General features: G+C 45.7%; 2 protein-coding genes across 10 annotated transcripts in view; one reads left to right on the top strand and one right to left on the bottom strand.

Moving 5' to 3' along the window:
• Positions 1-10248, top strand: part of SGSM2 (small G protein signaling modulator 2) — a 43519-nt gene extending 33271 nt beyond the window's left edge. For 3 of the 8 annotated variants that reach the window (XM_042830060.1, XM_042830062.1, XM_042830059.1), the window contains 8 exons: positions 1475-1657; positions 2755-3159; positions 3977-4101; positions 4670-4752; positions 5227-5336; positions 6204-6300; positions 6738-6905; positions 7494-10248. In XM_042830060.1, the coding sequence (XP_042685994.1) occupies positions 1475-1657; positions 2755-3159; positions 3977-4101; positions 4670-4752; positions 5227-5336; positions 6204-6300; positions 6738-6905; positions 7494-7582 (1260 nt within the window). In that variant the 3' untranslated portion in view covers positions 7583-10248. Of the gene's footprint in view, positions 1-1432; positions 1658-2754; positions 3160-3976; positions 4102-4669; positions 4753-5226; positions 5337-6203; positions 6301-6737; positions 6906-7493 lie in introns of all 8 variants that reach the window. The other 5 variants (XM_042830056.1, XM_042830055.1, XM_042830057.1 and 2 more) reach the window with 3 other exon arrangements.
• A 4334-nt stretch (positions 10249-14582) lies between these two features.
• Positions 14583-18875, bottom strand: part of MNT (MAX network transcriptional repressor) — a 27310-nt gene continuing 23017 nt past the window's right edge. Inside the window, exons 6-7 of one of the 2 annotated variants that reach the window (XR_006170776.1) lie at positions 16558-18676; positions 14583-16363 (exon numbers count right to left, since the gene is read on the bottom strand). Coding sequence is in view for 1 of the 2 variants with exons in the window: in XM_042830054.1 (XP_042685988.1) it covers positions 17961-18676 (716 nt within the window). In the remaining variant the exon portion in view is untranslated. Of the gene's footprint in view, positions 18677-18875 lie in introns of both variants that reach the window. The other variant, XM_042830054.1, reaches the window with a different exon arrangement.

The raw sequence follows: 18875 nt of genomic DNA, 5'->3' as shown, positions 1-18875 counted from the left end.
TGACAGGTTAATTTGAAATAACTGCTCTATTTACATGATAGTGTGTCTGTCTGTGTGAACCTCAGATGGAGCTGTTTGAATAGCTCAGATGGAAGTCAAGCCACAACTCATGAATTCTAGCCCCAGCTTTGTAGAGCACATGCATTTATACAGCTAGAACACGAGAGATTTAACAAGAAGAGCTAAATACTGAGTCAGTATATAAAAAAGGAATCACAGTAAATTTAGAAAGACATGTTGCAAGGTGTAAATAATTGAACTGCAGAATATGGGCTCCTACGGGCAGTTATTTTCCCTGAATTCATTCCATACTGGTACAACAGTGCTTCAAACCTTATCTGGAATTCTTATGAGCCACTCAACACCAGTAATAAGTAATAGCAGTGACACACCTCAAAGAAGTGGACGCTACTGGATGCTAAATAAAGCATACAATTGAATCTGAGAGCCTATTAAGTGAAAAAGAAGGGAACAGTCATAATATCAGCACATATGGGAATCTTTTCACGTCCTCAACTGAAGTCATCATGGGTGATTGATCACCTTTGCCTTCTGATGGTATTTTTGCAGTCCGTCAGCATCTGGGGGACTCCAAAGCATGGCTGTCTTCCAGCCTTCCACTCACAGTTGTATTTTGTTGATGTATGACTCTGCAGCTACCTCAGGTGACAAGAAGCCTGCAGCTCTTGGCATGAATGCTCTGGTGGCCACTCCAACCAGCAGAGCCTGGAGCCAACTCACAACAGTGTTTTCTCTTTCACTCTTGACAAGTGACAGTAGTGAAATTACTACGTGTCATTTAACAGTTCAAGGGGGGGTTTGCCCTTGTTTCCAGCAGAAGCCAGCAGTGGCAAAAAACAGTTTTATTGCTACAGGAACCAGAGTGGTTGGCTCTGACCATGTGCAGCGTACTATGCTATGTGAGCAGGGATCTCTACTATTCAGGACTCTGTTCCACCATGTAATTCTGTACAAGCAGATGTCAACAAATCTATGACCTGGAATTCATTGCAAGAGCTGTGTTAGAGGTGGAATAGAGGAGAAAAAAAAAAGAAAAAATGGAAACAGAGATGTTAAGAATAATCCAACTAAAGCCAGCTATTGCTCCATCAGATTGCATTTGACTTGAGTAAGGTTTCACAATGGAAGTCAGTGACATCTTTAGCTCTTCCCTGAATACTGAAGTGCTGTTGATATCAGACACAGGTATTTATATTAATCTTTTCTGGCGTTTTCAGTGGTAGTTTATTCCCTGCAGTAAAAATCCAACTGTCTTTCCTTTGCAACAGCTTACTGTTCCCGTGTCATTGTGTTTTCAAGTGATTTGTGCTCTAGCAAGAGGGCCTCAGGACCTTTTGGGCTGTTTCAGATATTACATTTGCTTTAGTTCTCCCCTTCTAGCTTCTGTTTGTTTTTAATGCTGTCTTTCCAGGAGGACCAGCATTTCAGTATCTATCAGTCTGTCTGTCCACAGGTGGATGAAGAGATTGCTCTCCGATATCAGAAGGTTATGGCTGAGTGGAAGGCTTGTGAGGTCATCGTAAAGCAGCGAGAGAAGGAATCACATTCTGCCACGTTGGCCAAGTTTTCTTCGGGCAGCAGCATTGACAGCCATGTCCAGCGGCTGATTCACAGGGACTCCACCATCAGCAATGATGTAAGTGTGCTTCCCAGAACTTGTATGATGCAGGCTGTGTGTGTGTGTGGTGGGAGCTAATATGTGCACAGGTTAACAGCACACAGATCGTCAGTCTGGAGCTGCTTAAATCCTATATGGAGCTTAAAGCAGTAGCCTCTCTGTGATACAGCAAAGAGCAGGTTTGTATTTTGGGTAATCTACAGCTGTTCTTGAGCAGAACCTCCCTAAGGGGCTCTAAGGTTCACCTGCTACAGGTCCTTCTCTCAGTAGTGGAATAGCCTTCTAGATCTCTTATTTGTGGGTCCTTTTTCAAATTCAGTGCAGGAGCAGAAGACTGCTGCTGTTAAAGCATATCTTTGATTCTGTCCTGTACATGATTGAGAAGTTGAGTAATTTATTTTGGGAGAGGGGATCTTTGTCAATGTAGATTAAGATGCTATGCAGTGAAAAGGCAGACTTGAGTTTACACCTTGGTGAATAAGCAAGAAAGGAGTTTCTTGAGTATAGTCACATCGTTGAAAAGGAGAGCTTTCCTGTGGTTCCTCTGCCAAAAGCATCTCTTGCATTTGCTACTTAAACAGACTTGAAATAGTTACCAGACACATATTGAAATAGTAACCTGATAGTTAACTAATTTCACTAAGGCAAGAGAGAATAGGCTCTCTTTAAAGATGAGGTAAAGTATTTGCATTGTTCAAGTAATCTGAAGGCCAATCTTGACTTCAACACTAGGTAAACTGAACTGAGGTATGTTGGTCCCCTTCAAGGATAACTTAGAATGGCCACAAGCTTTTAGCGTTGGTGTTGCAAGTGGTGAGGCTTTACTGCTTTAAGAGGTTTTTCTAATTGAAGATTGTGAAAGGTGAGACATCATTGGAGGAGACAGACACAAAGTCGTGAATTGGTATTATTTTTAGACTTACGGTTTCAGTAGAAAGAATGAAGAGTTTTGCATGCATGGAAGCTCTATTAATTTTTGATCTTGTTCACTAGAGTAATGGAGTTATTTCACTGTTGTGGTTGGAGATTCGTTGGCTACATTCATGTTTACTGCTTCTCTCTTCTCCTCTGCTTTACCTGAATATTATTTTTCCCCTTTCCTCATCCACCTTAAGGTCTTTATATCTGTAGATGAAACAGATTCAGCAGAACGAGACTCAAAATGTCAAGATGACCCAACTTTCACTGTGGTATCTGCCGACACACCGGCAGCAGTAGCTGCTGTAGAGCAGCAGTCTGTAGAGTTCGACTCCCCTGACTCTGGGTTGCCATCCTCACGGAACTACTCTGTGGCCTCAGGCATCCTGTCCAGTATTGATGATGGGCAGAGCGTCTCCTTTGAAGATGGGGCTGAAGAAGAAACCAGTGCTGACGTGGAAAGGACTGATCCAGACACAGCACCTATGCAGCAAGCCAAGTCAGCTGTGCCGCAGCCTCAGGCCTCAGTAGCAGAAGAGCAGGTGTGCTCCCAGGTGGATTATTTAATGGACGTTGCTTCTGTCTGTGCTGCATCTTACACAGTAAGTCACAACTTACATACCGTCACCTCTTTTTTAATGGCAAGCACTTATATGAGATTTCAGATAGGATTTAACAGTGACAGTCTCAAACTAGAACTGCGTGTGGTGGGAGGATAATGGAGGATCTTTGCATTCTGATATTTTTGTCTAGATTTTGAGATGAACAGTTAAAAAATTTGTCTTTGAGTGGAATAGCAAAGAAAGAATGTGGTGCAGATCTAGTAGCTAAAAATTTTGATGGAGGATAGGACACCAATTATGAGATTTCAGTGTCACCTGTGATTGAACTCAAAGGGAAATCCCCATTTAATCAACTAAACAACCTACATCTAAAGACTCCACCATCTCCACTGGCATCACTGTCGACAGATTAGTAATTGAGGTTCTGTTTCTGTTTTGTTCTTGGAGCTGTTGAACTAGACATAACCCTTTGTAAAGAGCACAGGCTTGAGCCACTTACCAGTGAACTTATGTTCAGATTTTTAGTTTTTGATGGTAATTGAGTAGTTCTGTGCTCTCCAAAATCCTAAGTATAATTTTACTTTTTCTGGTTTGTTGATTCTTAAGAGTGAATCTGTGCCTGGGACTGTTCAAAGCTCAGTTACAGCCACTGCTGATGGATACTCTCCTCCTTAGTGCCACTGAGGCAGTGATCAGTTGGAGTCAACCCTGAGCTGTGGAGAGGAGAAAAAGACATAAACTGTTCTACAGCTCCATGCTCCCTGCTTATCACTATCTAAATGAAATCTGTCTAAAAGTGATACCACATCCTGCATCTGACTGAACAGCATATCTAACTTGAACTTTTCTCTTATAGATAGAATTACTGGACACTGTTGCCTTAAATTTGCACAGAATTGATAAGGATGTCCAGAGGTGTGACCGGAATTACTGGTATTTTACTGCTGATAACCTGGAAAAACTCCGCAATGTTATGTGCAGGTAGGACAGCTTGTAAAGTGCATTACTTTTCACATCTGTCATAAACCATAAAATATATTAGCCTGTAAAAAAAAATCTTATTTACTAATTTAAAAGAGTGTGAAAGAAGAAGGAATGGTAAGTTAGAAAGTGTAGATACAACAGATGGCTCAGGTTGGGAATGCAGACTTGAGAAGTCTTGTTTCTGTCTCATGAGACAGACCCCAGAGCCCATCGGCCACTTTGGACTGTTCCCTTAATGTACCACTGGCTTTGGTTTCCTACTCATGCAGGTAATATATCTGTACTGTAATGGGGTCCTGTGAAGATGAACAGATGCAGTGTTGAGGGATATCTACTGGAGTAGACAGGAAGGAGGTCTTCAGATCAGACAGAAGTACTGCCGTTTTGTACTAATGAGTTGGAAAAACAGGATTGTCAGAAAATTTCTAAACCTTAACATTATTTTTATGGAACATCATGCTTCCCAGAGGAGTTGGGTCTTACATGCAAGACAAAGCCTTGAGGTGTAGACAAAGCAAGAGGATTTTTTTAATCCTATTATCTCTTGTTTTTCTTCTTTCTACAGTTATGTTTGGGAGCACCTAGAAGTTGGTTATGTCCAAGGCATGTGTGACCTCCTGGCTCCTTTGATGGTTATACTCGACAATGGTAGGAAGGGTTTTCTTTTGGAACATAGTATTTTTTGGGAGACCTCTTTATAACTGCTGTTTTCGAGGCATGTGTTAAGTAATGCTAGCTCATTAGGAAGAACAAAGCTCTTACCTGCGTTTTCTCTAGGTGAGGTTGTTGCTGAAATGACAGTCCTGAGTATATCAGGGATTACCTGCTTAATGACCAACTTCCAGATTAAATTTTACTAGACTTTCAAAGCAGCCATGTTCCTGCAGCTGCTGAAGAAGGAAGCTTAACCTCAAGCTGTGTTGTTTAGAAGCATGGCTAAGAAAAGTGGTCCAGATTCTACTGTCTTCCATTTCATCTAAATACTGACGATGGGGGTAGGGGACAGAAAAGGGGAAAAGCCTTTTTTTTTTTTTTTGGCCCTGCTGTACATTAGTTTGGATCAAGGAAGTTAGAAGACTTGCAACAATTAAGTGTTCTGCATTATATGTACTGTATCTGCAGACCAACTGGCTTACAGCTGCTTCAGCCACCTGATGAAAAGGATGAGCCAGAACTTCCCCAACGGAGGTGCTATGGACACACACTTTGCCAACATGCGGTCTCTAATCCAAGTGAGTCTTTCTGAATTCTGTTTAAAGGAAGTTGAGGTTGTTTCAGAGGCTGAGGGCTGCCATGATGCCATAGCGAAAGACAGGACCTCCGCTGATGGGTTCCTGGCCATCTGGTACTTCGGAGCTGGGGAAGATACTTATGCACCCCAAGCTGATTTCCTGCTTCTCAGGGGGCAGCAGTTGCTGTCACAATAAAGAGTATGTATTACAGCAGGTCAGTTCAGGTTAACCTGACTGAGCTCTTCAGACTTCTGCCTCCATTACAGCAGCTGCACCATGGAAGGACTCACATTTGTGGCTCAGTCCAGCTGTAACTGAAGTCAGGGAGTCGCATTAATATCCATTCCTACATTGCTTTTGGAAGAGAAAACACTGATATTTGTGGGAAAAAAAGAAATTACAGATTTATAGACTATAGCTTTATTTGTGCTTACACAGTATGCTTACTGAATGGTTTTTGGTTGCGAGAATTATCTGGATAAGCCATTATTTGGTTTCATAGGTGGTAAATTAAAAAAAAAAATTACATTTATAATGAAAGCAGAGATTCGTTTAATGAAGAAGAGAGTCAGGGTGGAAAACACAAGCAGCAAACGCAGCTGCAGCATTTCTGTTGAGAAGCAGAAGCAAGACAAGAGGATGGCACCCTCATTATCTGGCTGTACTACACATTTCAGACATCTATCAGACATCTGGCAAGTTTGGGGGAGCTGCACCACTGGCATTTTACAAATGCATAATAAAGGCAGCTGCTCAGAATAACTATAGGATCAGCTGATAAAGAGCAGCACAAGACTTCAGCCTCTAACACCTCTGATCCTGGCTACTTTCAGACAAGATACTGACATCTGATGTTTTACATTTTAGATTCTAGACTCGGAGCTTTTTGAACTGATGCATCAGAATGGGGATTACACTCACTTTTACTTCTGCTATCGCTGGTTCCTGCTGGACTTTAAAAGAGGTAATAATGTTTTATGCCTGTGGAGTTATGCAAAACTGAGTGTACCTATGTCTGGCTGTAGCAAAATGTTTTTATGAGGGACAGCTCAGTAGCTGTTGGACTCTGCTGAGCGATGTACTTTCTATACTAGGAGGACCTCTGCTATGCACTCAGACTCAGAGCCTGTCATGTAGCCCTAACTGCAGCACATGGGCCCACCTGGGCATCTTTTGGGGTTAAGTCACACCACTACACCTACGCTCTTTCTTAATTTTCAGTTGCCATACCTGTACCAATAAATGACAGAAGTTGGCTGGAGGAGAAAGGGAGAGGGAAAAGGAGGTGTTATCACATGCAATTATTTTCTGCATAAGGCCTGAAAGACATCATAGAGAGGGGTGGGGAGAAATGGTCAATTTGAATAATCAGATGCTCTTGTAATGTTTATTCCCATTCAGAATTGTTGTACGAGGATGTATTTACAGTGTGGGAAGTAATTTGGGCTGCAAAGCACATCTCTTCAGAACATTTTGTCCTTTTCATTGCCTTAGCACTTGTGGAAGTTTACCGAGAGATTATCCGTGATAACAACATGGACTTCACCGATATCATCAAGTTTTTTAATGGTAAGAGACATATTTTAGGAAAGACGTTGTGATAAACAGCAAGTGGCCGCAGTCTGCTGCTCTCCCTTACTCTGACAAACCATCTGCAGTTGTTCAGTGTCCCTGCTGTTGTGAAAGCCCCTGTTCATTTTAAGTTGAGAATCTCTTACTGCTGCAGTCACATTGCTTTCCATGTGCATGAAGAGCTCAGATTTTCATGTACTTGCTGAAGATCCAACCTGCCCCACAAACAGCAGTGCCTGTTTTCCTAAAAGGTTCTGCACCTTTATGTTTTTAGAGCCCAAGAGGGCTGTTCCCAGGCACGGGTGGGTACCAACCTCCCATTCCTGTTCTGTGGTCATAAGGGACTGTGATTTTTTGCAGCAAGAGAACTGACACCTGAAGGATTAGCTTTTGGTGCCAGGAGCTGTGGTTCTAAGGGATTCATTTACTTATTCCTCTTTAATTCTAAAAACCTAAATCACTGCCCATACTTCTGTTCTGGTGCTCCTGTAACATTAATTAATCAATGCTAACATGACAGCAATATCAATACTAGAGAAATGTTCCTGCCATGGACAGTTAAAAATGGTTGTCTGTGTCTTTTAGAAATGGCAGAACATCACAATGCCCAGGAAATACTGAGGATAGCAAGAGACCTTGTCTACAAAGTGCAGACATTGATTGAAAATAAGTGATCATTGTGGGCCTTGCTGTGAGCTACTGGATGGAGCATTTCTTACACTGTAACTTCAAAATGGTGTTTTAATTGCATCTTCCATGTAATGTAATAAATAACCAGATTTGTAATACTTTTAAAAATGAACTTTTCCTTCACCAGAGGGAGTTTGTGTTTAATAGTCCTTGTTACACTCAACTTTGTATTTCAGAACAGAATCTTTTTGCATTCTCTTATTTCTCTCTCTCTCTAGAAGACTGTCTCCTTACATAACTGAGATACTAAAAAGGGGGTATTTGACATATTAGAACATTTATATTTTGACTGACTGCACCTTTTGTGCTCTGCCAGAATTTTTTGAAGAGGTAAGGCCTGATCTGCTAGAAGTGGGGCAAGCACTGATCTGGGTCCATGGAAGAGCACATTTGTGGGCTCAGTTCACAGACTCTCTCTTGAACATGGAAGAGAAATGCATACGTAGATCCTGTTGCTAAAACATTCATACTTACATTCAGAATACTTAGCAAGTAAAATAAGATTAACAACTGGGAGAATAGCCTTACAGTAAGTAACAGGGTTAAAGATGAGCAGTGAAGACATGGCAGTGCTGGCTAGAAACATTGGTTAGCCATTGCTGCCTCGCTCATGCTGGTGAGTGTTCATGGCCTACATATGCCACAAACTTGCCCTTATTTTACTTTGCAAACTTAATTGGCAAGTACTCCCAGATGACAAATCTGCCTAATATAGCTCAGGTTAACACAGCTTAAGCACATAGAAACAGGTTCCTTGCTCATGTTAGCAAATCCCACACTCTTTGCATCTGTGCAGAGTCCCATAAAGTTCAGGTCCTACTTACAGAGCAGACACTGCACAGCCTCGCCTCCTCCTGTTCATTTACTGCAGACTACTGACCTCCTCCTCCCCCCTGCTCTGGGAGGACTTCCCTTGGGATCCTGCAAACACAAACCAGGCATTTGTTAACTCATGCAAGTCTTGGTACTTGCCAGATTAAGCAGTAGAAATTGTTGCACAGGATCCATTTTACTGTCATGCTGTGCTGGTTTGTAGAGCTGCCCCTGCACACGCTGTGGCAGTTCTGTGCCTTTTCTGTTTGTGCTTGGCTGCATGCTTCAAGTAGCAGTGTGTATTTTAACCCATCTTCTGTAGAGAGCAAAAGTTACTTGGCTGGGGCTCAGCCGTGGAGCTGTCTGTTGCTATCCTAGCACTTCATCACACTATATAAAATTTATCACCTGTACTCTTACTGCTTTCCCAGCATGTGTTGTATTTAGGTGTATCTCTGTGTCAGCCAGAGAGAGGAAGGGAGCAGCTTTTTACTAATGGGATTAGCTGTAGATTTCATGGATTGGTGTGACCTGTGCTCCCAGAAAACTCAGTGTCTCCATTTTAAGTATTCCTGCCTTTGCTACTGAATCTCAGTGATAAAGTTTGAATTTTTTCCCTTTTTAAAACATCATTCAGAGCAGGCTGGGTTACACAGCTTTGTTTCCATTGAGCCTCCCAGGCTGTCATCAAAAGCAGCTGTCAACTCAGATGAGCTTCTAAAATCAGATTTTAGTAAAACAGGCGTAGGGAATCAAATTACTCTGTCCAAAGACTTCAGCCCTGGCTGGTGACTCCCCTCCTATTACCACACAAGCAGTGAGCAGTTCCTCCTGCTTTTGCAATAGATGTGTAATGCCTTTAGGTCCTGCTGAGCTGAACGTTGCTCACACAAGCAAGAGGAAGATTTGATTCTACAAGTGTCATCTGTGCTTAGTTCTCTTTTTATGACTGAAGTAAAATAAAAATAATAAATACTATTCCAAAAGGGGGCATTAAAAAAAACAGCATGCTTTTTAACTAATAATCGAGCGCTTAAAGTGGTCTCTGAACATTTGATGGGAGGGTAAAGTAAAACACCAGTTTGTCTCTGCCCTCATTTCCACACTGCCAGGTGTCACTCAGGTGCTGCCCCAAAGCCAGACCAGCAGTGCAGGCAGCACCGTGTGGGTCCCCCCTCACTGCAGCAGAACCAACCTGCAGCTCTGCACACTCAGTCACAGCACAGAAGTGAGAACAGATGAGCCTACAGAACTCTGAAAAAAGGTGCAGAGGAGGAGGGTTAGAAGGAAACCCCCTCCCTGTGCATAACGTGTTAAAAGTAATAACAGTGGGAATGGGAGGAGGAGGAAAGCTGTGATTGATAAGCTGTGCTCCTCACCCACCACACGTCCAGCAGTTAGAGTGCACTCAGGATGAGAAGCCAAGAAGTTGTACTGCAGGCATGCTCACAGTCTGACCTCACCATTACAGCTGCACGTCATGCTTCTCACAGGGCAGAGCATGGCTGCTGAAAGGTCTGAAAACACTTCAGTTTGTGCCTGCCTGTTGTCTGAAGAGTGAAGTACTAAAAAAAATGAGCAAAAAAGCCCTCCAATATACAGAGCCTGAGGAAATGATGTAAGAAATAAAACTGCACTATTTTTCTTTGTTGGGAATGTACTATACAAATCTATTTAAAAAATATCTGCAAAATTTGTTGTATTTGTTACAATGTTCTGTCTAGTTGTATTTTATGAATATTGTGTATTAACTTATTTTTGTCAAGAGCAGACTATTCTCTTTATTGCTCAATTATATTTAAATGTAACATATAAATAAATACTTACTGTCGAGGCATTCTGTGGAGATCTTTGGAAACAATTTCTCAGCCCAAAGGGACCTTCAGAGACAGAACAGGGAGCCTTGGGGACAGGCTGTCTGCAAGGAGAGCGGGATGCACAATTAACATTTCTGTGATGAGCACACAAAGGCTTTGCACTAAGCAGCATTTCTGAAGGTCGCTGCCGAGCAGCTGCTCGCGGCCCTTACGTGACTTCCAGCACAGATGTAAGTCACACACGGAGCCCAGCAGGTGCTGAGCTGCAGCCAGCGCAGCCTTGGAGGAGTGTGAACAGAGTAGGCCTGCGACAAGTGCTAAAAAATAACAGTCTCAGGCCTGATCGTGCTGCAGCTAACGTTAAAAAAATCTATCCTGGAAGCCCAGCAGTGCTGTTAGATCCTCCTCCATCACTCCCTGTTTGTCCTCCAAAGCCCCCAGAAGACTCCTCCTGCAGTTCCTGTCCCTCTCCCCAAGCTCGTTGCCTTGCTGCTCATCTGCTGCCATCAGGTTTGGCAGAGATTGTTCTTCCACATTTTCAGGCAACCTTCGTTTGTGGTTCTGCTGGGAGCTCTGCCCAGAGGTGGCTCCCACAGAGCAAAGGAGAGCTTTCCCAACCCACTGCCTGGGAAGCCAGAAGCACCAACAGCCTCTGGCTGCAGCGCACGCAGTCCCTCAGCCATCACTGCTGGCTGTTAGAGCTGTTAACCACGTATTCACCCTCACACAAGAACATAAGCCCTCTGAAATGGATCTGGGGACACGTTGGCTTAAACGATCTTCCAGTGCTTGTGTCCTTCACCTTCAACTTGTCACTTTGCTTTCTTTTCTACAGGGCCTTCTTAGTACCAGCGTCCCCCTCACGCACCCCAAGCACTCTTCTGCAAGCTCTCAGAAGCTTTTGAGCTAGATATTCCAACTTAGAAAGCTGTCCCCCAAAGCTGCAGAGTGCCTGCAGCAACTGGAATTCATTTCAGCAAAACGCAGCATCCCAGACAAGTTTCATCACACTGAAACTCTCACTGCTACCCACTGCTAGCAGAAATTAAAAAAAAAAAAAAAAAAAAAAAAAAAAAGAAAGAAAAAAAGCCCACAGATCTCCCCTGCTTCCTGCTCTCTTTTCTGTAACCCAGACTCAGCCTGAGCGGCCTGCTTGGTTAAGTTTCACTGTCTCCAGTCTACCACTCATTTTGCCAAACACAGCAACCTGGGCCCTTAAAGTTCACTGCCACATGTCACTGCAGCCTGTTAAGTCAGTCCCAGGTCTGCCTTCCACCTTCAGAAGCTGTACCCATCTAGAAATGCTATACAGTTTCACAAGCAAAATTTTAAAAAGTAGCAAAAAAACCAAAAGCAATAAAACAGCAAAACTTCCTCCAGCTCCCAAAGGCCCTCTGACATCGCTGCCTTCAGCAGGAACACCTCCCCAGCACCAGCCCTCAGCACCACAGCCACCTTTGGATGAGCTGCCTGCCACAGCTGGGCCCACACATCCATTTCCTTCCAATGGTGTCCCGGAGGATCTCCCCGCCCCTCCTAAACAGCTCCAAAGATGACTCTGAGGAGGCTGAGACTGGGGGTGTTCAGAGGCTTTGTGACTATTTCTGCTCCACAAAGCCTCCCAGCGCCCAGGCACAGTCCTGACACCACTCGGAGCAGCAGCCCAGCACGTACCCATGCAATTCAGAGGAAACAAGCAAGCAAGAGATAATGCTCTGTGCCTCAGGCCTCAGCCAAGCACTGCTACCATTAACAGCTCCCCTCCACAGCTTTTAAAAATTCCTAGGAGGGAGAGAACAAGCAACGAAACGAACAGTGATGGAAGAGCTCTGCCTCACCTGGCACACCAGGTATGCATCACAGCAGTGCAACCATGGCACTGTGACATGGAAGAAAGCAAGCCCAGGCAGTTCCCAGCACACCTCAGCAATGACACTTTTGATATAACGGAGTTTTGCATTATTTTTAAGCCTTAAGTTTTTCATTTGATTCTGATGTATGCTTGGACATAACAGCTGCTACCCCTCTGTGAGGTTTTATGAACTTACAAGCCCTGCACTGTGCTATTTTTTTTTTTTTCCCCCCCCACCAAGTCCCACCTCCCTGCAAACCCAGAACACCATGACGTGATGGAGAGTACAGCAATAACAGCATGGTTGCAAAGCCCTTGGCTGCAGCAAATGAGAATAAGTCCAAATGCAGCAGCTATGGACACAAAAACAAAGGAAAAGAGCTGCTTACCTTTGGAAGGTCTCAGGTAGGCAAGGATCTCCAGCGAGATATCCTCACCTCCACTGCCAACCTCTAAATGAAGTCTGAGAAGGGGTGGATGCTGGCTCCAGGCCTCCTGGTCATTCAGTACATTGCACACAGCTGAGATCCCCTGGGCTGGCCTTGCCTTCCTACCAGGTGCTCCATCACTGCTTCAAAATGTGACTTAGCATTTTCACTATGCCCCCACACAACAGCCACACTAAAACATTCTTACTCCACCTTACCCTGAACCCCCCTCCCTCCTGTCATTCATTGAACCAAGCTCATTAAACATCAGGTGGTACAACCTCTGAAGATGGGGAGGGGGGTGGACGTGAAGAAGCCAAAACAGTTTTTGAGGAATGCAGGTAGAATAAGATCTCCTTATAAAGTGCTGCTAATCAAGTGTCACAGTAATTGCAGCTGCTGGCTTCTGCGAGCCCAGTCAAGCCTCCTGTCCACACAGGTGCAGTTGAGGCAGCATCAGGTGGCACAGCTGAACAATCACCAGCACAACTTTGAATCCTGCTGCATTTGGTTTTTCATCCCAAAAAGCCACTGTTTCCCTTTTCAGAATGTTTTAGTTGGATCTACTGTAAGATCTGACCAGAGAACCAATTCTAAGCACTGAGATGAAAAGTATTCTGCACATAAAGCATGTAGACAAGAGAGGGGACAGGTCATTTCATACCCATAGGAGCAAATTACTGGGATACCCTGACTATCTAATAGCACCTAATTAACCAAACTCAGTGTTGGCACCTCCTGAAGGAGGCTAAAAAACAGCACAGTGATGTCTGAGCAAAAGGCCCTTATGAGCAGTTCAGAAATCAACTTGGGTGTAATTAAGAGCATTTGAGAGAATGGTACCCCACATGCACACGGCTGGAGCAGTGTGGTGTGACCTGGCTTACCTGGCTCTCAGTCTGCGCTCAAAGGACCCAGGAGGCTTTTCTCAAAACCTGAGACATCCAACTTGCTGATCTGCAGGAGAGAGCATTCAAATCTCAGCTAGGTGAAGCAGGTTTAGCCAAGCTGCATTTCCAGTTCCTCATCTCACAGGCATGGATGCTGCAGAGCCCCTCTCCCAGAGCACCCGCAGGCGCACCCCCAGCCCAGCGCTGGATGGCGCCGTCCCCAGGAGCCAAAGCCTCACCTGGCACACGTGGTCACAGCGCCGATGGCATCATCGGCCAGCCTTCCCCCTTCGACAGGCATTACATTTCTTCTTCCACATTTCTACATCTTCTTTAAAGGATGCCAGTAAATTAATGCTTCTTTGCTGATCAGTGTTCGAGTAATATCGATTTTCCAAGTTTTGATACACTCTGGAGCCGGAAAGGAGCGGTCGCTCCCAGCCGAGAGCAGCACAGCACGGCCGGCCCGGAGCAGCAGGAGCAGCGCTGGGCTCAGCCTGGCGGCGGCTCTGCAGCTCATGAGCAACGGCACAACGTTTGGGAGAAGACTGAGAGAAAAGTCTGCGTAATTAGAAAGTGACAAAGGAAGCGAAATATTTGCATGCAAAGCGCGAGGATGGAAGGCAGAATCCCGCATTTCGTTTCTCCCCGCGGCCGCCGTTACGGGAGCGGCCGCCTTTTGCAAGCGGCCCCGCCCGCTCGGATCCCGGCGGCAGCGCTCCGCCGCAGCCGCGCACGGAAACGATCCGTGTTTGCTTTGCAGCTCGCACGGCACGCGCGGCTCCCGCAGCACGGCTCTGTCGGAACGGCGCGATGCTCCCCGCACGGCTCGCGGTGCCGCTCCGCTGCGCTGCCCTTCACCTCGCGGCACCGCCGGCTGCTCCCCGCCCGGGGCTCCGCGGGAGCTCCCACCGCAGGGCAGCTCGGCCCGCAGCGCCGAACGCAGACGCGAAAACACCTGCGGCTGCCCGGGCCTTCTGCTGGCACGGCCGCGCTGAGCGCAGCTGCACGCACGGGGCGGGCCGGGTGCCCGGTGCTCTGAGCTCTGTGCCCGGTGCCGCCCGGGAGCACAACGCGGCCATCCGGGGAGGGCAGGAGCCTCAGAGCTGCTCGGGAGAAGCCCCGTTCTCTTTTTTAATGTGGCACGGTTACCAGTAACTAAGATTATTCAACAACAGAAGAGATTTCTTGTAAACTTTGTATTTATTGATTATTTTTTTTTTGGGACAAATTAGATCTTCTGAATCCCCAAGTGTACACATATATTTATTTATATATAGCTTTCTCCATAGGGAAAACACATATCAAAGGAGGAGAGACATTTCTAAAGTGCCCCTTGTTATACAGTACTGAACATTTCTAAGAGCATGAGCACAAATCTGCGGTTTCTGGGCAGGAATGACAGCCATGGGGAAAGGGCTGCACCTCGCCGTGTCCCACAGAACAGAAGTTGGCCAGCTTTAAAACACAACAGAAATGAAGAAATGCTTCTCGCAGCCACGGAGAAGGCAAAGAATTGCAGTGCTGACGGCCAAAAGATGGGTCGGCTGCTGGGCAGGGCGAGCCTTGGAGGGTGAAGGTTTGCACCGAGGGTGGGAGACAGTGCTGAGGGGGAGAAGCTGACAGCAGAGCAGGGCAAAGTGACACCACCACAGCGGGAGGAGGGAGGGAGGCAGGGGGACCACGACCACAGGGAAAAGGCCATTAATAATCCACCGGGAAGTCACTGCCCGCATCAGAGAACAGGAACCCTTCTCTCACTCTACACACTCTGTGCAGCTCAGTATGGCTGTGCTGCCGCCAGTGAGCCAGCATCAGCTCTCATGGGATAAGAAGCCAATGGAATTAAGGTGGGAGTCAAGTTTTTCAATACAAGAAGTAAGCCGTCATACAGAACTGCACATATCAAGAGCAGAATGGTGCGTGCTGCCCCTGTGCCTCCCTGACAGCGCCTGCAGAACAGGATCCACGTCCAGGTGCTGAAGGGGCTTCTGGTGCTCCTTTGCTGTTGTGCTCACAGCAACCACACGCTGCTGAGTTCCCAATCTGGGCTTTTTCTCCTTCAAAAGCTCAGCCATCGCTGGCCAGAAATGAGGCTTCCTGCCCCCATGTTGTAATTTCACATGGCTCTGCGAGGTGGAACAGCAAAGAACAGCAGAGGCCACTTCCTCCTCCTCTAAACAGCTGCAGAAGACAAAGCCATGCCTAAGGAAGGAGATGACCCTGTTGTGTTCATTTTTCAATGTTCTCCGATGAAGAGCGACTGTCCCAGCATTAATGACCATCTCTAGAAACACCAGCTGAAGGTCCCATGGGCACACAGAACACGGCTCTCGTGGCCAAGCACCTGAACGTACAACAGAGACAGTAAAGACCTGGCAACTCTCATCCTACTGAAACGTGATTGAGATAAGGGAACCGTACAGATTCTGCTGTAGGAACTGTGCTAACAGCACAGGCGAGAGCTTCCTCAACTTGAGGGTGAAAGAAAACAATAGAGTGTTAACTACTGAGCAACTCAGGGCTTAATAAATACAGATTTGATGCAACTCTGAGCCGTGTCTACTCAGAAGGCACAATCACACTTTCCGTATGCAGTAATCACTGCTGCCTCCAGCACAGTTTCAGTGATAGCACGGACAGTACAGAACCGGCAAGCGTTTTTCATTATACCCCTGGCACAGCTATCCACAGCCAGGCAAAAGTCCTGCTGGAGCCTACGGGCGTTCTGGGCACACTACAGACCAAGCTTTCCAAGATCTCTGGAAGATCTCGACGCAGAACCAGTTAGCTGGCGAGCAATGAAGTGGCCTCATGGCTGCTGAAGCCTGTCTTACCTCCTCCTGTGAATGGGTGTCGTTTCCAACACGGGTTGGATGCTAGCAGGGAGCGTCCTCTCATCCTGCCTGAAGGAGAACGTCCACTGGCTACAACAGGGATTTTGCCTGCATCGAGGACTGCAGGGCTTTTGTTTTTAGAAAGAAAGATGGAAAAGAGATCATTAAGAGTAGTACTACATGCAAAATGGTGCAAGGAACAGACAGACCATTAACAGTAGTGCTATAGACAAAACGGTGCTCGGAGCAGAATAAGTCAGCAATAAAACACATCCAAAGCAAACTCCCCAGCAGGGACCAGCACACAGTCAGTATTCCTCACCTCGTGACTCAGTGGGAGTTTGCCATTAACTGCAACGAGACCTCACTACCATTAGAGATGAACAAGAGTTACTTAGGATGCGGAGTTTCTTTGGCGCACGTCCCACTGCAGTCTGTAAGACACACTGTCAGGTTATGCATACTGAGCTCATACTGTTCTCCTACAATAGACCAGATTTTTTTTTCCCCAAAAAGAAAAAAAAAAAAGGTACCGAAATTGCTTGCACTTTGGAAGATACCACATGCACGTTTATCACTTCTCTAATCCTTTGACTTCCACACTAAAACGTGGTCTGTTCAGGAACAAACTAACAAAGAAAAGTAAACCATGCAGCAAAGCAACTTAATTTCTGTTGGTCTTCTTGCCCCACGTTCCACTGTTATCAGGCCAGATAAACACACTGTAAGTCACCAGCACAAAGAGTCTGCCTCTGCAGAAACAAAAACCAACCCAGAAAATCTAAGGCTAGGGACTGGCACGAGGAATCCTGAAACAGTCCTGTAATTCAATTATCAAAATTATCAGAAATCAATTATTGCATTAACAAAACCAAACCAAACAATAAACCCCCCAAAAGCATCCAAACAGAACACTGTCATCAATTAAAATAATAAAGAACAATACTTTTTTTCCTTTTTGACATAGCTATAAAAATCAAGTCATTTATAAAACTGCAACAAATGAAGTCCGGTTGTGTATTCTTTTTCCTTTTATTAAACAGGACAGAGAACTTCCTTAAAATGCCATAACAAGTCACAGTGATTTTAGATGGTTTTTTGAAATGTAATATACTGATGGGAAGTATCTCGAACGTTCAATTTGCTTTGTTTTTGTCACTGTCTGTGTACCCTGGTCCACCAAACCATCTACGTAAAGTTTCTTGTTTAGAGAGGACACTGTGTCTTCTTCCTCCAAAACTGAATTTTGACTAATAATCCTGCAAAATAATCAACCTTACAAAAGGCCTTCTTCAAATGTTATATTTATATATATATGTATATACATATATATACACACACATACACACATATATATAAATATAGACTTTTATGATTTTTTCCCATTCTACGCAACGTCTCAATAAAGAGATCAGCAGATTTATTCTACAAAGAAGCAACACATAAAAGGGGAAAATTAAAGTCTTAAGAACATCATAACCATATTTCACCGATTACACATAAAAGGAAAAAAAATCACCATGAACAACTGTCTGTTTAGTTTTCTCAGATTAACAAAACTCAAGTGCAGAGGCCCCTCTGGCCGCGCCAGGCCGGCTGCCGGGCAGTGAGCACAGCCCCCCCGCCCTGCCCCTCTGCACCTCAACCCGCGGAGTCGGACGTGGTTGGAATGTACGGAGTTTAGGAAAGGTTCCCAACAGAGACTTCACCTTCGGACGATTCTCTCTAGGCCAGCTTCAGTGTGCTCACGGGGAATGACGGCATGGTTACCATAGTTACTGGATTTAGGACCGTCTGCCCAACCAGCTGTGGGTGATGGACAACTTGGGTTCCTACAGCCGGCTTGGCCATCACCGCTTGCTGGCCAAGACTTGTGGTTCCATTCACTTGCTGGTGAGAGATCGTGTGAGCGATGTGGCTCACCACGGGCTGGCTGACGGCCACGGGCTGAGGGTAGATGGGCAGCTGCTGGCCGAGGTGGGCCATGTGGTTGATGGTGGCTGGGTGCACAGTGATGTGGCCGATAGGCTGAGCAGCAGTGGTAAGTTGCACAGGGCTGGACGTGGAAGGTGCAATGTGAGCGATGTGCTTGGTCTGTGGACCCTGAATGACGTGGTTGACAGTCTGAATGACCGACGCGTGGGTAGTGGCGGTGTGGGCGATAACAGTCGATTGCACTGTCGAAGCCGCCACGATGTGAGTCTGTGCTGGGACAATCGCCTGCGGCTGGACCAGTGCTTGTGTCTGGATGGAAGGCTGTGCGTGGGCTGGGGGCTGTTTCTGCTGGATAGACAGGTGCTGAGGCAAAACCGCCAGGTGATGGGAAGCAGCGTTTGAAGGGACGGCTTTCAGGAGCTCTGGGTGCTGGCGCTGGGCTAGTTTTGGTAATGAGTTCACAGGCCTGTCATCTTCCATGTCTTCATCCATGTTGTCTTCACCCTCTGGAAAAAGAATGAAATGAAGACACTCCCATAAAAAAAAAAAAAAAAGCAGAGCATGAACTGGGCTAACCAGCCTCTCTTACAGTGCAGGACAAGCGGCAGGGAGGACAGCAGGAGGAGTCACTGAGCTGAAGGAGCACAGCACAGCACAGCACAGCACAGCACAGCACAGCACAGCACAGCACAGCACAGCACAGCA

This window comes from Centrocercus urophasianus, unplaced genomic scaffold (assembly GCF_019232065.1).
Source record: "Centrocercus urophasianus isolate 14NV4802_14NV808 unplaced genomic scaffold, USGS_Curo_1.0 seq_33, whole genome shotgun sequence".
Taxonomy (NCBI): Eukaryota; Metazoa; Chordata; class Aves; order Galliformes; family Phasianidae; genus Centrocercus; species Centrocercus urophasianus.
The sequence above is the reverse complement of the archived record's forward strand: the minus strand, read 5'-3'. Positions and strand labels throughout refer to the sequence as shown.